Source organism: Neomonachus schauinslandi, chromosome 9 (assembly GCF_002201575.2).
Source record: "Neomonachus schauinslandi chromosome 9, ASM220157v2, whole genome shotgun sequence".
Lineage (NCBI taxonomy): Eukaryota > Metazoa > Chordata > Mammalia > Carnivora > Phocidae > Neomonachus > Neomonachus schauinslandi.
This window is the reverse complement of record NC_058411.1, coordinates 65,555,702-65,571,805: the sequence shown is the minus strand read 5'-3', so window position 1 is coordinate 65,571,805 and position 16,104 is coordinate 65,555,702. Positions and strand designations below refer to the sequence as shown.

General features: G+C 35.1%; 1 protein-coding gene across 2 annotated transcripts in view; it reads right to left on the bottom strand.

Moving 5' to 3' along the window:
* The window catches only part of PRKD1 (protein kinase D1), a 318,037-nt gene that overhangs the window by 60,627 nt on the left and 241,306 nt on the right, over positions 1-16,104 (bottom strand). The window contains exon 5 of one of the 2 annotated variants that reach the window (XM_021695290.1): positions 8,722-8,745. The exons of the other annotated variant lie outside the window; for it this stretch is intronic. Within the exon in view, the coding sequence (XP_021550965.1) occupies positions 8,722-8,745 (24 nt within the window). The remainder of the gene's footprint in view (positions 1-8,721; positions 8,746-16,104) is intronic. 2 annotated transcript variants of the gene reach the window in all.

The window sequence follows — 16,104 nt, the reverse complement described above, 5'->3', positions numbered from 1 at the left end:
TCAAATAAAACTGCGGTATTAATATATTTATATTCATTAACTAGAATTCATTTCACAGCCTCATACTGGGAATGGATTTGGGGTGACATAAGCTCCCCTTGAGTGAAAGAGAAACAGAAAGTAGAGAACGCTTTAGCATACATGTTGACATCCTTTTTGGACTTGTCTCAATCATAAGGCAATAAGCTCCTAAGAGAAAAACACTGTCTTAATCACATTTGTCCTCTGTGAATGGAAACAAGTGCCTGGTACATGATAAACAATAAACATTGCTTGAACTGAACAGAATTAATGTTTTCAAGAACTAACTGCATGGAAATAATGGACGTGACACTTCAATAGAGATATGCAAATACAGACTATCATATAAGCCTTTTTTTTAAAAAAAGATTTCATTTATTTATTTGAGAGAGAGAGAAACAGCATGGGACAGGCAGAGGGAGAGAGGTGGGGGAGAAGCAGGCTCCCCACTGAGCAGGGAGCCTGATGCGGGGCTCTATCCCAGGACCCTGAGATTATGACCTGAGCCGAAGGCACCCAGGCACCCCAAGCCTCTTTTTAAACATGTTATATGGGTTGTAACTCTGACATATTTGCTTTACAGGATTTCAATTTTAAGAGTACAATTTGCTAAGGAATGTTTTTCATTGCAACTGCTCTCTGTACTTGTCTGCTTGCTCCTCACCCCTACTTGGCATATCCAACACAAATACAAAATCTGTCAGAACTCTTCTGCTCTAGAAAGAGAGGGACAGTAAGTTCAAATACTTGTAGGTTGCTAAGATCAATGGGTAGCCCCCTTCAGTATCAGGGATGCAATAGAGAATGGTGGAGACTATGGTAAATTGGAGGAAGGTTCAGAATAAAAGGGATGGCCCCTGCTCATAGACTACTGATAGCTGCCATGTGAGTATGTGAGCCCAGTGTTGTCAGGCCTCTGAGTTTTTCAAAACAAGCAGAAAAATATCTAGTTGTTTTATGAAATAATTGTATTTTTAAATGTTGGCAACTCTGAAAAAAATATGAAACATTTTACCAGTCAACTTACTTGGGGAATAAATCTGGCCCATGGGGATTCCGAGACCTGTGAACTAGATAATGACATAAAACACTTTCTTTAACCTTTATATGTGCCAAGCTCTTTTCATAGCATTTTATGTGCATTAACTCATTTAAACTCCACACCCAACTAGTGTTATGACCCCCCATTTTACAAATAAGAAAACCGAGTCTCAGGGAGGTTACATCCTTTGGCCCAGGTCACACAGTCGTCAATAGCAGAACTCTGAATTCAGGTAGTCTCATGCCAGGTGATTAACAATGATTCCTCTTCCCTAGCCCCTCCCAGCTCTCACATCCCCTGCTTTTATGCTAATATGAAAGTAGAAAGGATTTTCTTCCCTTCATTTAAATCATGATGGAAGAATTCTTGGGGGGAAAGTGAGAATAATTAAGTAATAACATGTTCTACATGTTATAATGCAATGTGAAAATATTGTGAATCCCTTAACCTTGACCTACAGAAGAGACTTCCAACCAGCTTGTCTGTGCTTAGAGGACAGCATCTGAGTCGTGCATGTTTTCTAGAACAAAATGACTAGCAGAATAAACAGCTTCTATTGTATGAGCATCATCACTCAGTTGTCTGCCTACTTTCCTATTCAGGTGCTGTTATACTTAAAAGATACTAGCACAACTGTGTGAAAACATCCAACCAAACAATCCTTTATTTCAAAAGTTTTAGGATCTAGCATTTTGGACTATCATTCAAAGAACTGTGAGGAATAGCGCCTTATGATAGTTCTCTTCTCTCGCCATTATGATTAATCTATTTAATTTAACAAGCATTTCCTGGGGCAAATCTTAACCTGAAAGCCCAATTCAGATGCTGCAGGACATAGAAAGACCAGTAAATAAGTCTCTGTGCCTGATAACTCTAAATCCAATAGAATTCTGGAAACAACCTAACTGTTACTATCAACAATCACAATATGTGCTCTTCCCTTCTTTCTGCATACAGGGTTCTGCTTTATTCTTTAGATTTCAGTTCGTATGACACCTTCTCCAGGAGGCCTCCAGACCACCCACCTTATCGCTCACTCCCTGTTCACTCTCTCTGGCATGCCATCCTATCTCCTCCCAGAGCTCTTACTGAAGCCTGCAACTGTCTTATTCGCCCACTTGCATATTGGATTTTTACTGTTTCCTTTCAATAGAATATAAGGGCCATGAGGAGAGAATCTTGATGGTTTTGTTCATCACTGTATCACCAACTTCTGAAATACTGTCTTGCAAAAAATAAGTACCCATATATATGAAGGTTTGAAAAAAAGAGAAACCACCCCCATGGTGGAGGCAGAGGGGGTCATTCAGAAAAGAGGCTTCCTGAAGAATAAGCATTTGGTGTGGACCCTGAAGTGACTCCTGCCATGAATGACTATGTTGAAACTACACGGAGATTTCTCTATTTACTTTGATACCTCTTTATCTCTCTTGGAAATGATTATCTAACCCTACCCCTAGTTGCTGCCAGTAAAACAACACTGTGAATGCTCAGTCTGAGGCTGACTACTTTCTGAAGCAAAAAGAAATGGAACACTACATCAAAAACTAATGATGTAATGTATGGTGATTAACATAACATTAAAAAAATAAAAAAATTTAAAATTTTTTTTAAAAAATGATCAACTTCTCTCAACAGCACTTAGATGAACACACTACCTCTCACACAAGGAGTGAGGGATTTTCCAGCACAGACCAGTTGTTGGGCAAAAGATACATCTGAAGACCCCTGGGAAATGGAATTCATATAGGAACACCCCTGTTTCCATGTCCTGTACTTCACTGAGTAGAGGGAAGGTAGGGTGCTTGGTGACTTTCTATTGTTCAACGCTATTCTGTTCAATTCTGATTCTACACCCCTTGAACTGCCTGCCAAGCATGCCAGATAAATGAGTTTGCCTCCTCACTCAGTTGGATACCCTAAATATATATAGCATATATAAAAGCTAATCAACACCTTTTCATAACAGTGAAAAGAGTTGCTATAGGGCAGGAAAAAAAAGTGTGCCCTTGCTTAGTGGTGACCGATGCTGTATTTTACAGCAGAGAATGCATTTCTTAATGTTTCCTGCAATTTGTGAAAGCTTTCAGGGTAATAACATATATATGTATAATCTTGTATTAAACATACAAGGTGGTCTGGATTTCCTGAGTGCTAAAATAATCTTGAAAGTTACATTAACTTTTTTATTGCATCACTCTTTTTTGGGTAAACAGAAATGAAGGGTAAAGGAACCTTACTATTTGCTTAAGCGATCCACCCTTTGCAGGGAAAGCACCAGAACTGTTCAAGAATTGTTGCAAATTACATGTACCGTTCTTTCAAAATGTCAGTTACCAACATCCTACAAATTGTGGGATCTTGGAGGAAAGGGGAAACATAACATAAGATTACCTCTCTTTGTACTTGAAGGTAATGTGACCTTAATGCCATGCACTCTAAATTTACACAATAAAAAAGGAGCACTTCCACTGAGGAAGAAAATAATTTTGCATGTCAACAGTTTCTGTTTTGGGACTTCAAATGTCAGAATTGGTCTACACATAGAAAGTGAACTAGAAGGTAAATAGATTATGTGGAAAAATCAAGAATAGTGATGTTAGGAACATCCATTCCCATAGTATCTGACCCTGCCTAAGTTGATAGGGACCTGGTCCTGAGAAAGCTGAATGAAATTATCTGGAAAGAGGCTGTCACATTGATTACTGCCTTAGAGACACCAAAGAAAAGCTGGAAAAGCATGACATAAACACAGTTCAAGGCTATAAAGGTTAGCCTCTCCCTTCAAAAATAAGTATAACTTAAGGGCTCATAAGGATAATTTTATAGTATTTTATAGAATCTTAACCTATAACAGTAAATGGTGAATACGAAGTGCTCTGTGTGTGTGTGTACGTGCACTTGTGGTTCTGAAACAACATGGCAGAACCAAAGGCTAGATTTTAATGCAACTCAGTTGAAAAAGAGAGAAGAATAAGATGAGACTTTTTCCTCATCAATTTTGAGTTTAAAAAATACAGGAAAGCACTACCTCAATAAAATTACACCACTCAGTGATATTTTCAATGCATAGCTATAGAAAAATAGGTATCACTAAAAAACTGGGCTATTTGGAGAAAGAGGTATGTATATTTATTCATAACTTCTAGACATTGTTTCATCTTGCATTTCACTATATTTATTATCAAAATGGCAATACTTTCACTCTTCTTGAGAAGGGAGAGAGGAATTCATCTGATCAAATAGAACCAAATATTAGAAAACCATGTCTAATGATCCAAGTAAAATCATGTATCTAAATATTTCTGAAAACACAGATAGATACGTTAAGCTGAATTATTTCTCAAGTTTCTGGAAGTCTAATTTATAATACCAATTCCAATCTTCCACTTTCCTCACACTTCATTATTATTTCTCCTACACAAAACTTTTTTTCTGGGTAGAAACCTTCATGAAGACACAAGCTCTCAAAGTTAATTGAGGACTTCAGTAGTCATGGCTGGTCAGCAATTAAATGAGAAGCGACTGAAATCTGGCCAGGTCTGGCTTGAATTAGAACAAATGCCTGTTATTGATAACAAGGGTGGGTGGCTGTTTTGCATCGCAAGGTAGAGAGCCGTGTTTTGTGTCTTAAGGCATGGCTGTGGGTAGAGTTAGGGAAGCCATGGTCCCTCTCCTGAGGGGAACACAGGCCCTACAGAGCCTGCTTTAAAGATCCATTAGTTCCCAAGACCTATATGCTTGTAAGTGTGGGCAAGTAGTAAATGCCCCTCTCCCCTGCAGGAGTTCATGAAGAACACTCCTGAAGTGTTTAATTTAGAGTTACACATCTGGAAGTTTTTGTTCAGAGCATGAATTAATAATGCACATATTCAGACACACTGAATGAAATCAGGCAACAGCTGATTAGTAACACATCAAGTAGACCACAGACTCTTAATTTTACTGAAGGGCTCCTTCCTGACAAACCCACCACTGCACATACTCTTCTAACTCTCAGGAGGTGGAGACGTGCTGGTTCAAGAATTCTTGGATGTCTTTCCTCACTGAACATATACACTACCCAGGTCTGAATCTGGAGAAATAGTTTACACAATCATCAAAAGAAATCTTGCAATATCTGGCAAATGTACTACATGGATGTTATGGTGCATATTTCAATGGAAAAATGACTTTTTAATTCAGATGAATCACCAGGATTCCTGGAACCCCAGAACACAAGAGTAATAATTTAAGTCTCTGTTTCTAGATAGACTTTTGCTGCTTTGGAAAATACCCTGGAAAATATTTATTTGGTCAGAAATATCATCATAGTTTCATTCAGGATTAGAAATAGCTTTTTTTTTTTTCATTATTTGCTCATTTGAAAAGAATCTACCTGGATATGATAAAGCATATCAGGATGATATCCAGTAACAGATAGATAATGCAATACTGGTATCCTCTTGTCTTCATTTTTTTTTTTTTTAATGAACAAAAACAGTAACTGAATGAATCATTTGTAGGGGAGATTTTTCTAGGAAAGTATTCAAGCAACAGTTCCTTTTAATACAATGCTTGTGTAATTAAATGTGAGTCAGCAAACGTTATGAAAGTAATAGCAGTTTATGGCAAATTATTATTTAGAAAATATGCACCCTTAATAACAAGTTGAACTGAATATTGTCTTAACTTTCATAAAAACTAAAGGATGCAAAAAGTGAGGATATAAAACAGTCAAACACAGGGAAAACTTTTGGAATGAGCAACTTAAATTCCTGTAAGGCGGTCTGAATATTAGGAATAACCAAAAAGACTGGACTAGAAGCATTTAATTTCACCAAAAATAAATTCTCTGTAGAGCCCCTTAACCTCAAAGCAATAATGGCAAATGCTTCCTGAAAGACATTTAAAAATAATTTTAGGGGCGCCTGGGTGGCTCAGTGTCATTAAGCGTCTGCCTTCAGCTCAGGTCATGATCCCAGGGTCCTGGGATCAAGCCCCGCATCGGGCTCCCTGCTCCGCGGGAAGCTGCTTCTCCCTCTCCCACTCCCCCTGCTTGTGTTCCCTCTCTCGCTGTGTCTCTCTCTGTCAAATAAATAAATAAAATCTTTAAAAAAATAAAATAAGATAAAAATAATTTTAAAACTTCAGTAAAGTTCTTACATTTTAAAAATTCCATAAGACCTAACTTATTTCAAAAAAATCTATCATCAATTATATCCTGTGATTGCAAAGGACACCATTGTCTTAAATTCTGCTTCATTTTCTACTTTGACTTCAGCTCCTTTACTTCAGGAAAAAAACATTCTCCACAGTCATTTGCAAGGGTATTATGTTTAATCTGGCCATATTGATTAATTTTCAACAGTCTATCTGTAGTAAGAAAATTAGTGAAAATATGTCTTTTCTCTGTCAAAATAGCAGGGTGGGAAAAGACGGCAAAAGCACACATAAAACTGAAAATATTAACAGAGGATTAATCATATTAACACAGGATTAATAAACAGGGGATTAATCCTATATAAAGATTCTAAGCAACCAATAAGCAACTCAACAGAAAAAAAAGGCAATTCACCACAGGTGAAATACAAATGGCCAATAAATATATGAAAAGCTATTTATCTTCCAATAAAGAAATAATATTTAGGCATAGAAATTTTTCACCTGTCAAATTAGTAAAAACAAAACAAAACAAAACAAAACCCTTTTAAAATACTGATAAAATCTATTGTCAGGAAGAATATAAGGCAATAGAAATTTTCATACATTGTAGTTCACAGGGTTATAAATTTAAACTTTTACAACTTTTTGAAGAGCTGTTTGGAAAAAAATTGTATATATTCTTCAGTCCATTTGGCTTCCAAGAAGATAACCTACTAAATACATTCAACAAATGCTGACCAAGAAACCTACTAACACTTTTACAAATCAACAACAACAAAAACACGAGTATGCTTATTTCAGCTATGTTTAAAATTAAAAAATGAAAACAACCTAATCAATAGGAGAGATTAAGAAAGTTAATATATATATCATTGCAATATAACACCAGGAAGTTTTTACAAAGACATATATACTATATCTATTTGTTTGCACATCGGCCATTTATGCAAGCTCCATAAGGGCAGAGAATTTATGTAATTTTGTATGCTTCCTCACTCCAGAGTTATAAACCTAAAAATGTTAATTGACCAGGACATGAATGTGGAACCGAGGGGTGGTTTCTATAAGAATTCTGCAACTTACACTGTCATGAATATATTGGTCAAATTTTATGCATCATTTTCTTCCAAGACAAGTATAAAAACAAAAGTCTGCTATCTTTTCAACAAACTGGATATAAACAAGTTCAAGAACAACAGCTTGTGCCAAAAATGCATCTTATTTGCATCAGGAGTCATCCTGTGAAAGCCTGGTGGCCTTTAGAGGTTGTATAACTTTCACAGAAAAGTAGATGATCTCCCTCAGTCCCTTAGATAATCTGTTCCTGATTGCAATATAGGAGAAGGAAGTGAAAAATGCTTCTCATTCTTCTTTGGCTTCATTCCGAAAGGACAATCTGAAGGGAAAGATACTAATTCCCATTTCAAATTATGTCTGGAAGGCATTGTAAATTACAAAATTTACATTTGCAAGAATATAAAAAAAATTACATTTACCTAGCTTTCACCCTGGACTTTTCTAAATAGAGCACATTTTGAACTAGGATGATTTTTCCAAACATAGAAATTTACTATTATTGAAGTAGATATCTTCACTTTATATCCTATGAATCAAGATATCTTGACTTCTCAATTTTATTTAACCTAGAACACGTTCTGGTTGTGTTTTCATTAGCTTCCTTTGTTAGAGTTACTTTAACAAGACCATCTAAGAATGGACACTGATAATGGTATTTGAAATTTAGAGTCTCATGAAGAAAAATAATATGTCAATTCTCAATTTGCCAGAAGTACGGAAATAAGGAAAACTAAAGATTAACAAGCCAACTGGTCAAAACAAGTTATCATTATAAAAGCATCATTGTATACTCTCCTTTAACACTTGATCTAAATGCCTTTCCTCTTAGTCCAGGCTATCAATTGCTTAAGATAAATAAAAGGCCAGTTTTGGAGGGGGGCTTAATTAAAACCTTTAGGAAGGAAATTTGTGAATTTTGTAAGTATAATTTCTTCTTGGACTGAGACCTTGATATATCCACTTGCATACCATCCTTTTAAAAAATAATTAAATAGATTGTGATAATACATTAAGGATTTTAAAAAGCTTCTTTCTTAAAAAAAAAAAGTTATATTCATCTTCAGGCAGTCCTTGTTGTATGCCAACTAAAACCTGTGTGTGTATATATATATATTGGGATGGTGGCCTCACTTTGCGTGGTTCTGTGGTACCTGGCTTCGGGATACAATTCCAATATGCACGCATTTCAGTTAACATGTCACCAGGTAAAGTGCATGCTGACTGTATTCTGTTCTATTCTCAACCTGTCTTTTCAATTTCCTAGAAAAACCTATGGGCTTTCTGCAGTTCAGTAGGTTGGATTCTGAGCTAAATTCTGACCTGATTATTCTCACAGAGTTAATACAAATAATTGTCTGATGTCAACCTATTAGCATTATGTTGGTTTGTAAAAGATGGTGAAGCACATTCCTATTGTCAGGTGAGTTAGTACCTACCTCAAAGCCAGGACTCACAGGAGACTGAAACATGAAGTTTTAAGAGCAAAAAGCAGGCAAAGGTGCAGAATAAAGAGGAAAAAAGACAAGAAAATGGTGTTATTTGAAGAAAGCAAGGCATGTTATCAGTAATGTTTTATATAGATGCATTTTCAAGCAAAATGTTACACTAATCAGCTTTACGGTCACAGAGACATCTGAGTTAGAAACTACTTTTTAACATTTAAATGGAATTATGAACACTAAGTCAAGATTGCAAAAACACAGTTTACAATTTGTGAGTTGGGAGAGTAAAAAAAAAAAAATCTACTTGTTAAGGTGTCAGTGATGAAAGACAGCTCTTTCACCTTGTTGAAAATAAATTATAGTCAAAATGAAGCATTTTTGACCTTTACGGAAAGGATTAGATTTTCTTCACAATAATTCATCCTCTCAATGGGAAAAGAATGAAAAAGGTCATCAAAGTAATCAAATGTTACATAGTTGTTATCTGCCTGCAGGCAAGAATAAGCTGATGAATAATCAGTATTACTCAGTGGTTTACAAACCTGGAAAGTCCAACAGTGGGTTAGAGTTTTAATGAGAGAAATATGCCTACAATGCATTCTTTGCTCATTTTAAAATCTTTGTTGCATATCATTGTTTTCTGTCTGATTTCATTCAAGGTTGAAGTATAATTCAAAAGTAGAAAGGTTATTCTGAAAAATTGTTTTAAGAGGAATGTCAATGAAAAATGTAAGAAACATCTTGGTTAAGTAAACAACACATATCCTGTATTTACACTGAATATGTTTTTTTCATCCCAAATCAAAACTAAAATATAGCTGACTCTTTTTCTTAACAAAAATGCATGGCCATTGTTCTCTGAACCCCCATACCCTATTCTGCAATGTACAATCTACAATCAGAGACATTGGGAAGTAGTGTACATTTAGACTGAGGTTCTGACAAGATTAACTGTTACCCAGTAATACCTGCTACATTTCTGGATTGACATGAAGCATGTGCAGAACTCAGGGTTAACAACCGCTCATTTGAACAGATCCAAACAGACTTTTAGGGATGTTAGGGAAGAAGACCTTCCTCTGCCTTATGGTCCTTGTAGTTGGACTTAGAAGCAAATTGACATGAGACAGATTAACAGGAGAAAATAAATTTTAATAGCTGTACATATGGGGAATCTACACAGACATGAAATTCCAAAAGCAATGAGGCAACATGAAGCTTATATGAGCTAATGAGAGGGGTAGGACCTGAGGATATGTAGGGGAAGAAGGTCTTTAGCAAGAAGGTGAAGAGAGATGTTTGGAAAAACAAAGTTGCCCTATTATGCAGATAAGTTCCTTAGGTAAAGGGGAGTCTCTATTAATAGCTCTCTTCCTGTTACAGGCTCTCTTTTCCAATGCAAATTTAGGCAGTTGTGGGGGAGGCAGAGAGCTTTCCCTGCATCTGCTGGGTTTTGATTGCTTTTAACTCAAAACAATCTTTATGCCAAAGTGGCCCATCTTGGGATAGCCCGCCCTGGGTCCCTACAAGGTAAAATTATAACCCTGTTTGTATGTACTTTTATGGAACATTTTCATACAGAGATGGCAATGCTTTCTCTTTGGGGGAGGAAATCAATCAATTTTCTCAATTTCCAAAATAAGGTCTTATCCTTATCCTCATCAACATATCTGATATGTAAAGTTCATGATTTTCCTCCCGTTTGTAAGCTCTGAATACCTTTACTCTGGGCTCTAATCAGCATTCACTTTCAGCTGAATGCTATTCAGCTCATGATATTTGAAGATGATCTATGCAACATATGTTCATTTATTCCACTAAGTTACCGTTTCTCAAAGTGTATTTTTCCCCTATAGGATATCCCTAGGTTTTATGAGGAAAAAGGGATTCCATATTTGAGTCAGTATAGGAACACTGATTTCTTTATTCCAAGACTTCTGAGACCCATAATTATGCTTAATAAATATTACGATGTCTAATACATGGATGGACCAAGAAGGACTTCCCAGTATTATCCGACCAGGAAATTTTTTTTTTTTTTTTTGCAGAATATGTGATAGGACCATTACTTTAAAGAAAAAATTGGGGGGGACACACAACTCTTTCTACTTTGCTATCAATGTATAATCACCAGAAAGGTTATTTTTCATCCCAAATAGGTGCCACCTATTCCTTTAGCAGTTGGCTGTAATATTATGCTATAGTTTTGTTTTTATTTTTGTTTTCCCCTTGAAGCAAGATCATCTGAATTACAGTTTTTCATCTGTAGTAAAAGCTACTGTAGAAAACAATGTTGATTATGCAAATGATATGCATATTAGGATGATGTGACACATGACTTTTCTTTAGCACCCAAAGAATTTGTTTCCCTTTATTAAATAATATAATTCCTATAACCCCATTTTCATCAACCAATATTAATTTCAGAAATAAATCTAATTATTAATTATTCTGATATTTTATTTTCTCACATGACCTGTGATGAAGAAACCTAATAACTTTATAACTCACTATTTATTTGTTTCTAGCTTTTAGCTATTATGAATAAAGATACAAATATGCTTATAACAATACCATTCACATTGGCACCGCCTCAAAAAGAAATACTTAGGTATATATCTAACCAAATATGTACAAGATGTGCATGAGGGAAACTATAAAATTCTAATGAAAGAAATAAAATAAAAACTAAATAATGGAGAAACATTCCATGTTCATGGACAGGAAAATTTAATATTGTAAAGATGTCAGTTCTTCTCAACTTGATCTATAGATTCAATGCAATCCTAGTCAAAATCCTAGCAACTTATTTTATGGACATCAACAAACAGATTCTAAAGTTTAGGACGAAAGGAAAAAGATCCAGAATAGCCAACATAATATTAAAGGAGAAGAACATAATTGGAGGACTGATGCTACCTGACTTCAAGACTTACTATAAAGCTATAAGAATCAAGACAGTGTGGTACTGGTGAAAGAAGAGAAAAATAGATCAATGGATCAGATTAATGAGCCCCAAAATAGTCCTTTGTAAATAGAGTCAACTGGTTTTGGACAAAGAAACAAAGGCAATACAATTTACAAAAGCAGTTTCCTCAACAAATGGTACTAGAACAACTAAACTTCATATGCAAAAAAAAAAAAAAAATCTAGACACATACCTTACACACTTCAGAAAAATTAACTTTAAATGGATAGACCTTAATGTAACAGAGCAATGCAATGTAATAGAGTAATGTAATGTAAAAGACCTTAATGTAAAACACAATACTATAACATTCTTAGAAGATAACATAAGATAAAACCTACATGACTTTGAATATGGTGATACCTTTTCAGATATAACACCGAAGGCACTATTCATGAAAGAAACAACTGATAAGCTGCACTTCATTAAAATTAAAAATTTCTGCTCTGCAAAAGACATTGTCAAGAGAATTAAAAGACAAGCCACTGGGAGAAAATATTTGCAAAATGTTTGCAAAAGACCCATCTAATAAAAGATTGTTATCTAAAATATACAAAGAACTTTTAAAACTCAACAATAGGAAAACAAACAACTTAATTTTAAAAATGGGCCAAAAATAATAGATACCTTGCTAAAAAAAGGTATAAGCAGGGGTGCCTGGCTGGCTCAGTCAGTAGAGCATGAGACTCTTGATTTCGGGGTTGTAAGTTTGAGACTCATGTTGGGCATAGAGATTACTTAAAAATAAGAATCTTTAAACAAAAAAAAAGAAGATATAAGCAGATAGCAAATAAGCATATGAAAAGAAGCTCCACATCATATGTCATCAAGAAAATGTAAACTTAAACAATGAAATACCACCATACACCTATCAGAATGGCCAAAATCCAGAACACTGACAACGCCTAATGCTAACAAGGATGTGGAGCAACAGGAACTCTCATTCATTGCTGGTGGGAATGGAAAATGGTACAGCCACTCTGGAACACAGTTTGGTGGTTTCTTACAAAACTTAACATATTCTTACCTTATGATCTAGCAATCAAGCTTTTTGATACTTACTCAAAAGAGTTGAAACCTTATGTCTACACAAAAACCTATACATGAATGTTTATTAGCCTTATTCATAATTGCCGAAATGTAGAAGCAACCGAGATGTCCTGTGTTAGGTGCAAGGATAAATAAACTGTGGATACCTACACAATGGAATATTATTCCATGCTAAAAGGGAAGACTTGTCAGGGCATGAAAAGACATGGAGGAAACTTAAATGCATATTACTAAGTAAAAGAACCCAATGTGGAAAGGGTACATACTGTATAATTCCAACTACATGACATTCTGCAAAAGGCAAAGCTATGGAAAAGTAAAAGGAACACTGGTTAGCAGGGATTGGGTGAAAGTGAATAGGGAAGAACAGGTGGAACACAGAGGATTTTTAGGGCAGTGAAAATACTTCATGTGATACCGTAACGATGAATACACAAATATACATTTGCCCAAACCCAAAGAATGTACAACAAGATTGAACACTAAAGTGGGACTTTGGGTGATTATGATGTGTTAGTGTAGACTCATCAGTATTAACAAAAGTGCTGCTCTGACGAGTGATGTTGATAATGGGAGAGGCAATACATGTGTGGGGGCAGGTGGTATATGGGAAATCTCTGTACCTTTCTTTCAATTTTGCTAAGAACCTAAAACTGCTCTAAAAAATGAAGTCTAAAAAATTTAAAAGCAAGAAACAAAAAAAAAATGCTTGTACATATCTTTCTATACATGTCTATACACATTTCTGTTGAATATAAACCTAGGAGTAGAACTGTGGAGTCACATGATATGCATATGTTCAGCTTTAGAAGATAAATGCCAACCATTTGTCCAAAGCTGTGAACCAATTTATATCCACACAGTAGCAGTGTCTGTGAGTTCCAGTTCCTCAGTATCTTCATCAATACTTGTTATTATCAGGGTTTTTTTCAGTGTTAGACATTCTGGTGTGGACCTATTTCACTGTTCATTTAACTTTAGACTCCTTGATAACTAATGACGTAAAGTACATATTCATGTTTATTGGCTGTGCTCTTTTATAAAGTGCTTTTCAAGTATTTTTGCCTGTATCTTAAATGGAGTTGTCTGTCTTCTAAATTTATGTAGATGTTCTTTATACATTCTGGATATGAGTCTTTTATAAGATGGATACATTGAAAATACCTTTTCCCATTCAGTGACTTGCTTTCCAATCAATAGGGTTTTTTTGCTGAAAACAATTTCTTAATTTTAATGATGTCCAATTTATCACTCTATTCCCTTTGACATCAGTGAGTTGAGTCCTGTTTAAAAGAGCTCTTCCAACCCCAATTTCTTGTAGATACTCTTCTATGTTATCTCCTAGAAGCTCTCAATCTACCTTGAATTAATTTTGTATATGGTGTAAGGTAGGGTCAAGATTCATATTTTCCAGATAGATACCCAATTGGTCCCAGAAATATGTGTTGAAGAGACCATCTTTTTCTCACAGCAGTGATACCCTTGTCAGAAATCAGTTGGCTTACACATACGCACAGGTAGTTTCTAGACTCTTTATGCTGTTTGATTGGTTTATTGTTCTGCTCTTGCATAATACCACCTTGTTTTTTAATACTTAAACCTTGTGCAATACTACATTGTCTTAACTACGGCTTTATAATATGGAAATTCTCCAGCACGGTTCTACCTCAGGGGTTCTCAACCTCAGCATTACTGACATTTGGGGCCAGATACTTCTTTGTTGTGGGCGCCTATCCTGTGCTCTGACCTCTCTGTGATTTCCTTCCTTCTGAGACACCAGTCCCTCAAATCCTGATTGCTTTGGTTGCTCTTGGGTATCTTCAAATATTATTTTCTTCTGGTTTCTTCTATTTTATTCAGCTTTTATAATTGTCCCTTGTAGGACAGTTGATCAGATATAAGCTTCTTCATAATTCTGAAAGAGATTATTAACTTTTTGCCTAAGACTAAGTCTCATATAACATGGTTCCAATTGGTTTTGACTTTTCCCAAATAACACAAGAACATTTGTCAATAAAAATAAAAAGATGAAAAAAATAAATAAAAAGATGAGTAAAGTACAGAGAAATGATTGATAGTATCATTTAATCCTGACTTCTGCAATTATCTTAAAAGTCTATAAAATGGATATAATCTTAATAAGTATACTTATACATAATGATAGAATATATTAATGTAGCCTACTTAAGAACCTATTGAGTTTTTCTCATTTCCTCCTAATACTGGTGATGGTTTACAAAAAGGTATACACCCCCTGCTGAGCTGTTATGCCATAAATTGACTGCATTTGGGGTCTTCTTAAAAGATGGACTGCCTCATGGTTGTTATAATGAATGCAGTTTACAGCCAAAATTGATGACAGATAAAGCCTGTCATATGATCTATGTTGTTATACTTGTTTTTCTATCTTAGCAGCAATATGGAAATCTGAGATTCAATTTATGTGCCAAAAATGAATAAATTAATAGAATTACCAGTGTCTTCATCTGTCTGTGAAATGGTGATTTTATAGTCAAAATAAGCCATCAAGTATGGACAGGAAAAATCATTTTCTTATGTTTGAGAAAAAATCTATACACTTGTCATGGCAGACTTGCAACATGGATGATATCAATGGGATTAATAAGCAATGCCACCTTTATACCTTGGTCATTGTCTTTTTCAGAAATGGAAAAATATCTTTTATTGCATATATAACTAAAAGGTTTTATTATTATTTCCATAATATTACTTTTGATTAGATAATTCACTATAAATTTTAAACCGTAATTACTGACCTTTTATGTCTTGCCCAGGGATAAAGAAGGACATATTCACTGTACTCCAAAATGCCTGGGTAGAGCAGGGTAGTTTTGTCCCTACATAAAGCATCTGAGGCATAATCATGACCCAAGACAACCAGAAAATACATGCCCTCCTCAAAGTGGGCCAGTGTTGGCTTCCTTTCTCAGTTATCGGATAAAACAAGAGATAAACAGGTATACCGTGAAGGTACAAAGAGCTTTGATACATGGAAAACATGACTTTGAGAACTAGCGGGTCAAATAGTGTCACAAACATCATTTCCAAAGGCATTTCTCATGTAAAGGCTACCTGCTGGGCATTTTATACAAGGTTATGAAAGTTTATGATAATAATGTTTTTCAAAGTATTTTATGGCCCCAATATTTTCTCACCTTACAAATTTCTGATTTGGTCACAATCTTATAAGCTTTCTTGACAGACATGGTTAAAATCTGATTTTTAAAAATATATTAAAAAAAACATTTTAAGCATTCTACTATAAAAATTTCCATTCAGCAATAAAGCACTAATGAATTTCAACATTTCATGTAAAATATAGCTTGTAATCAAGTAAT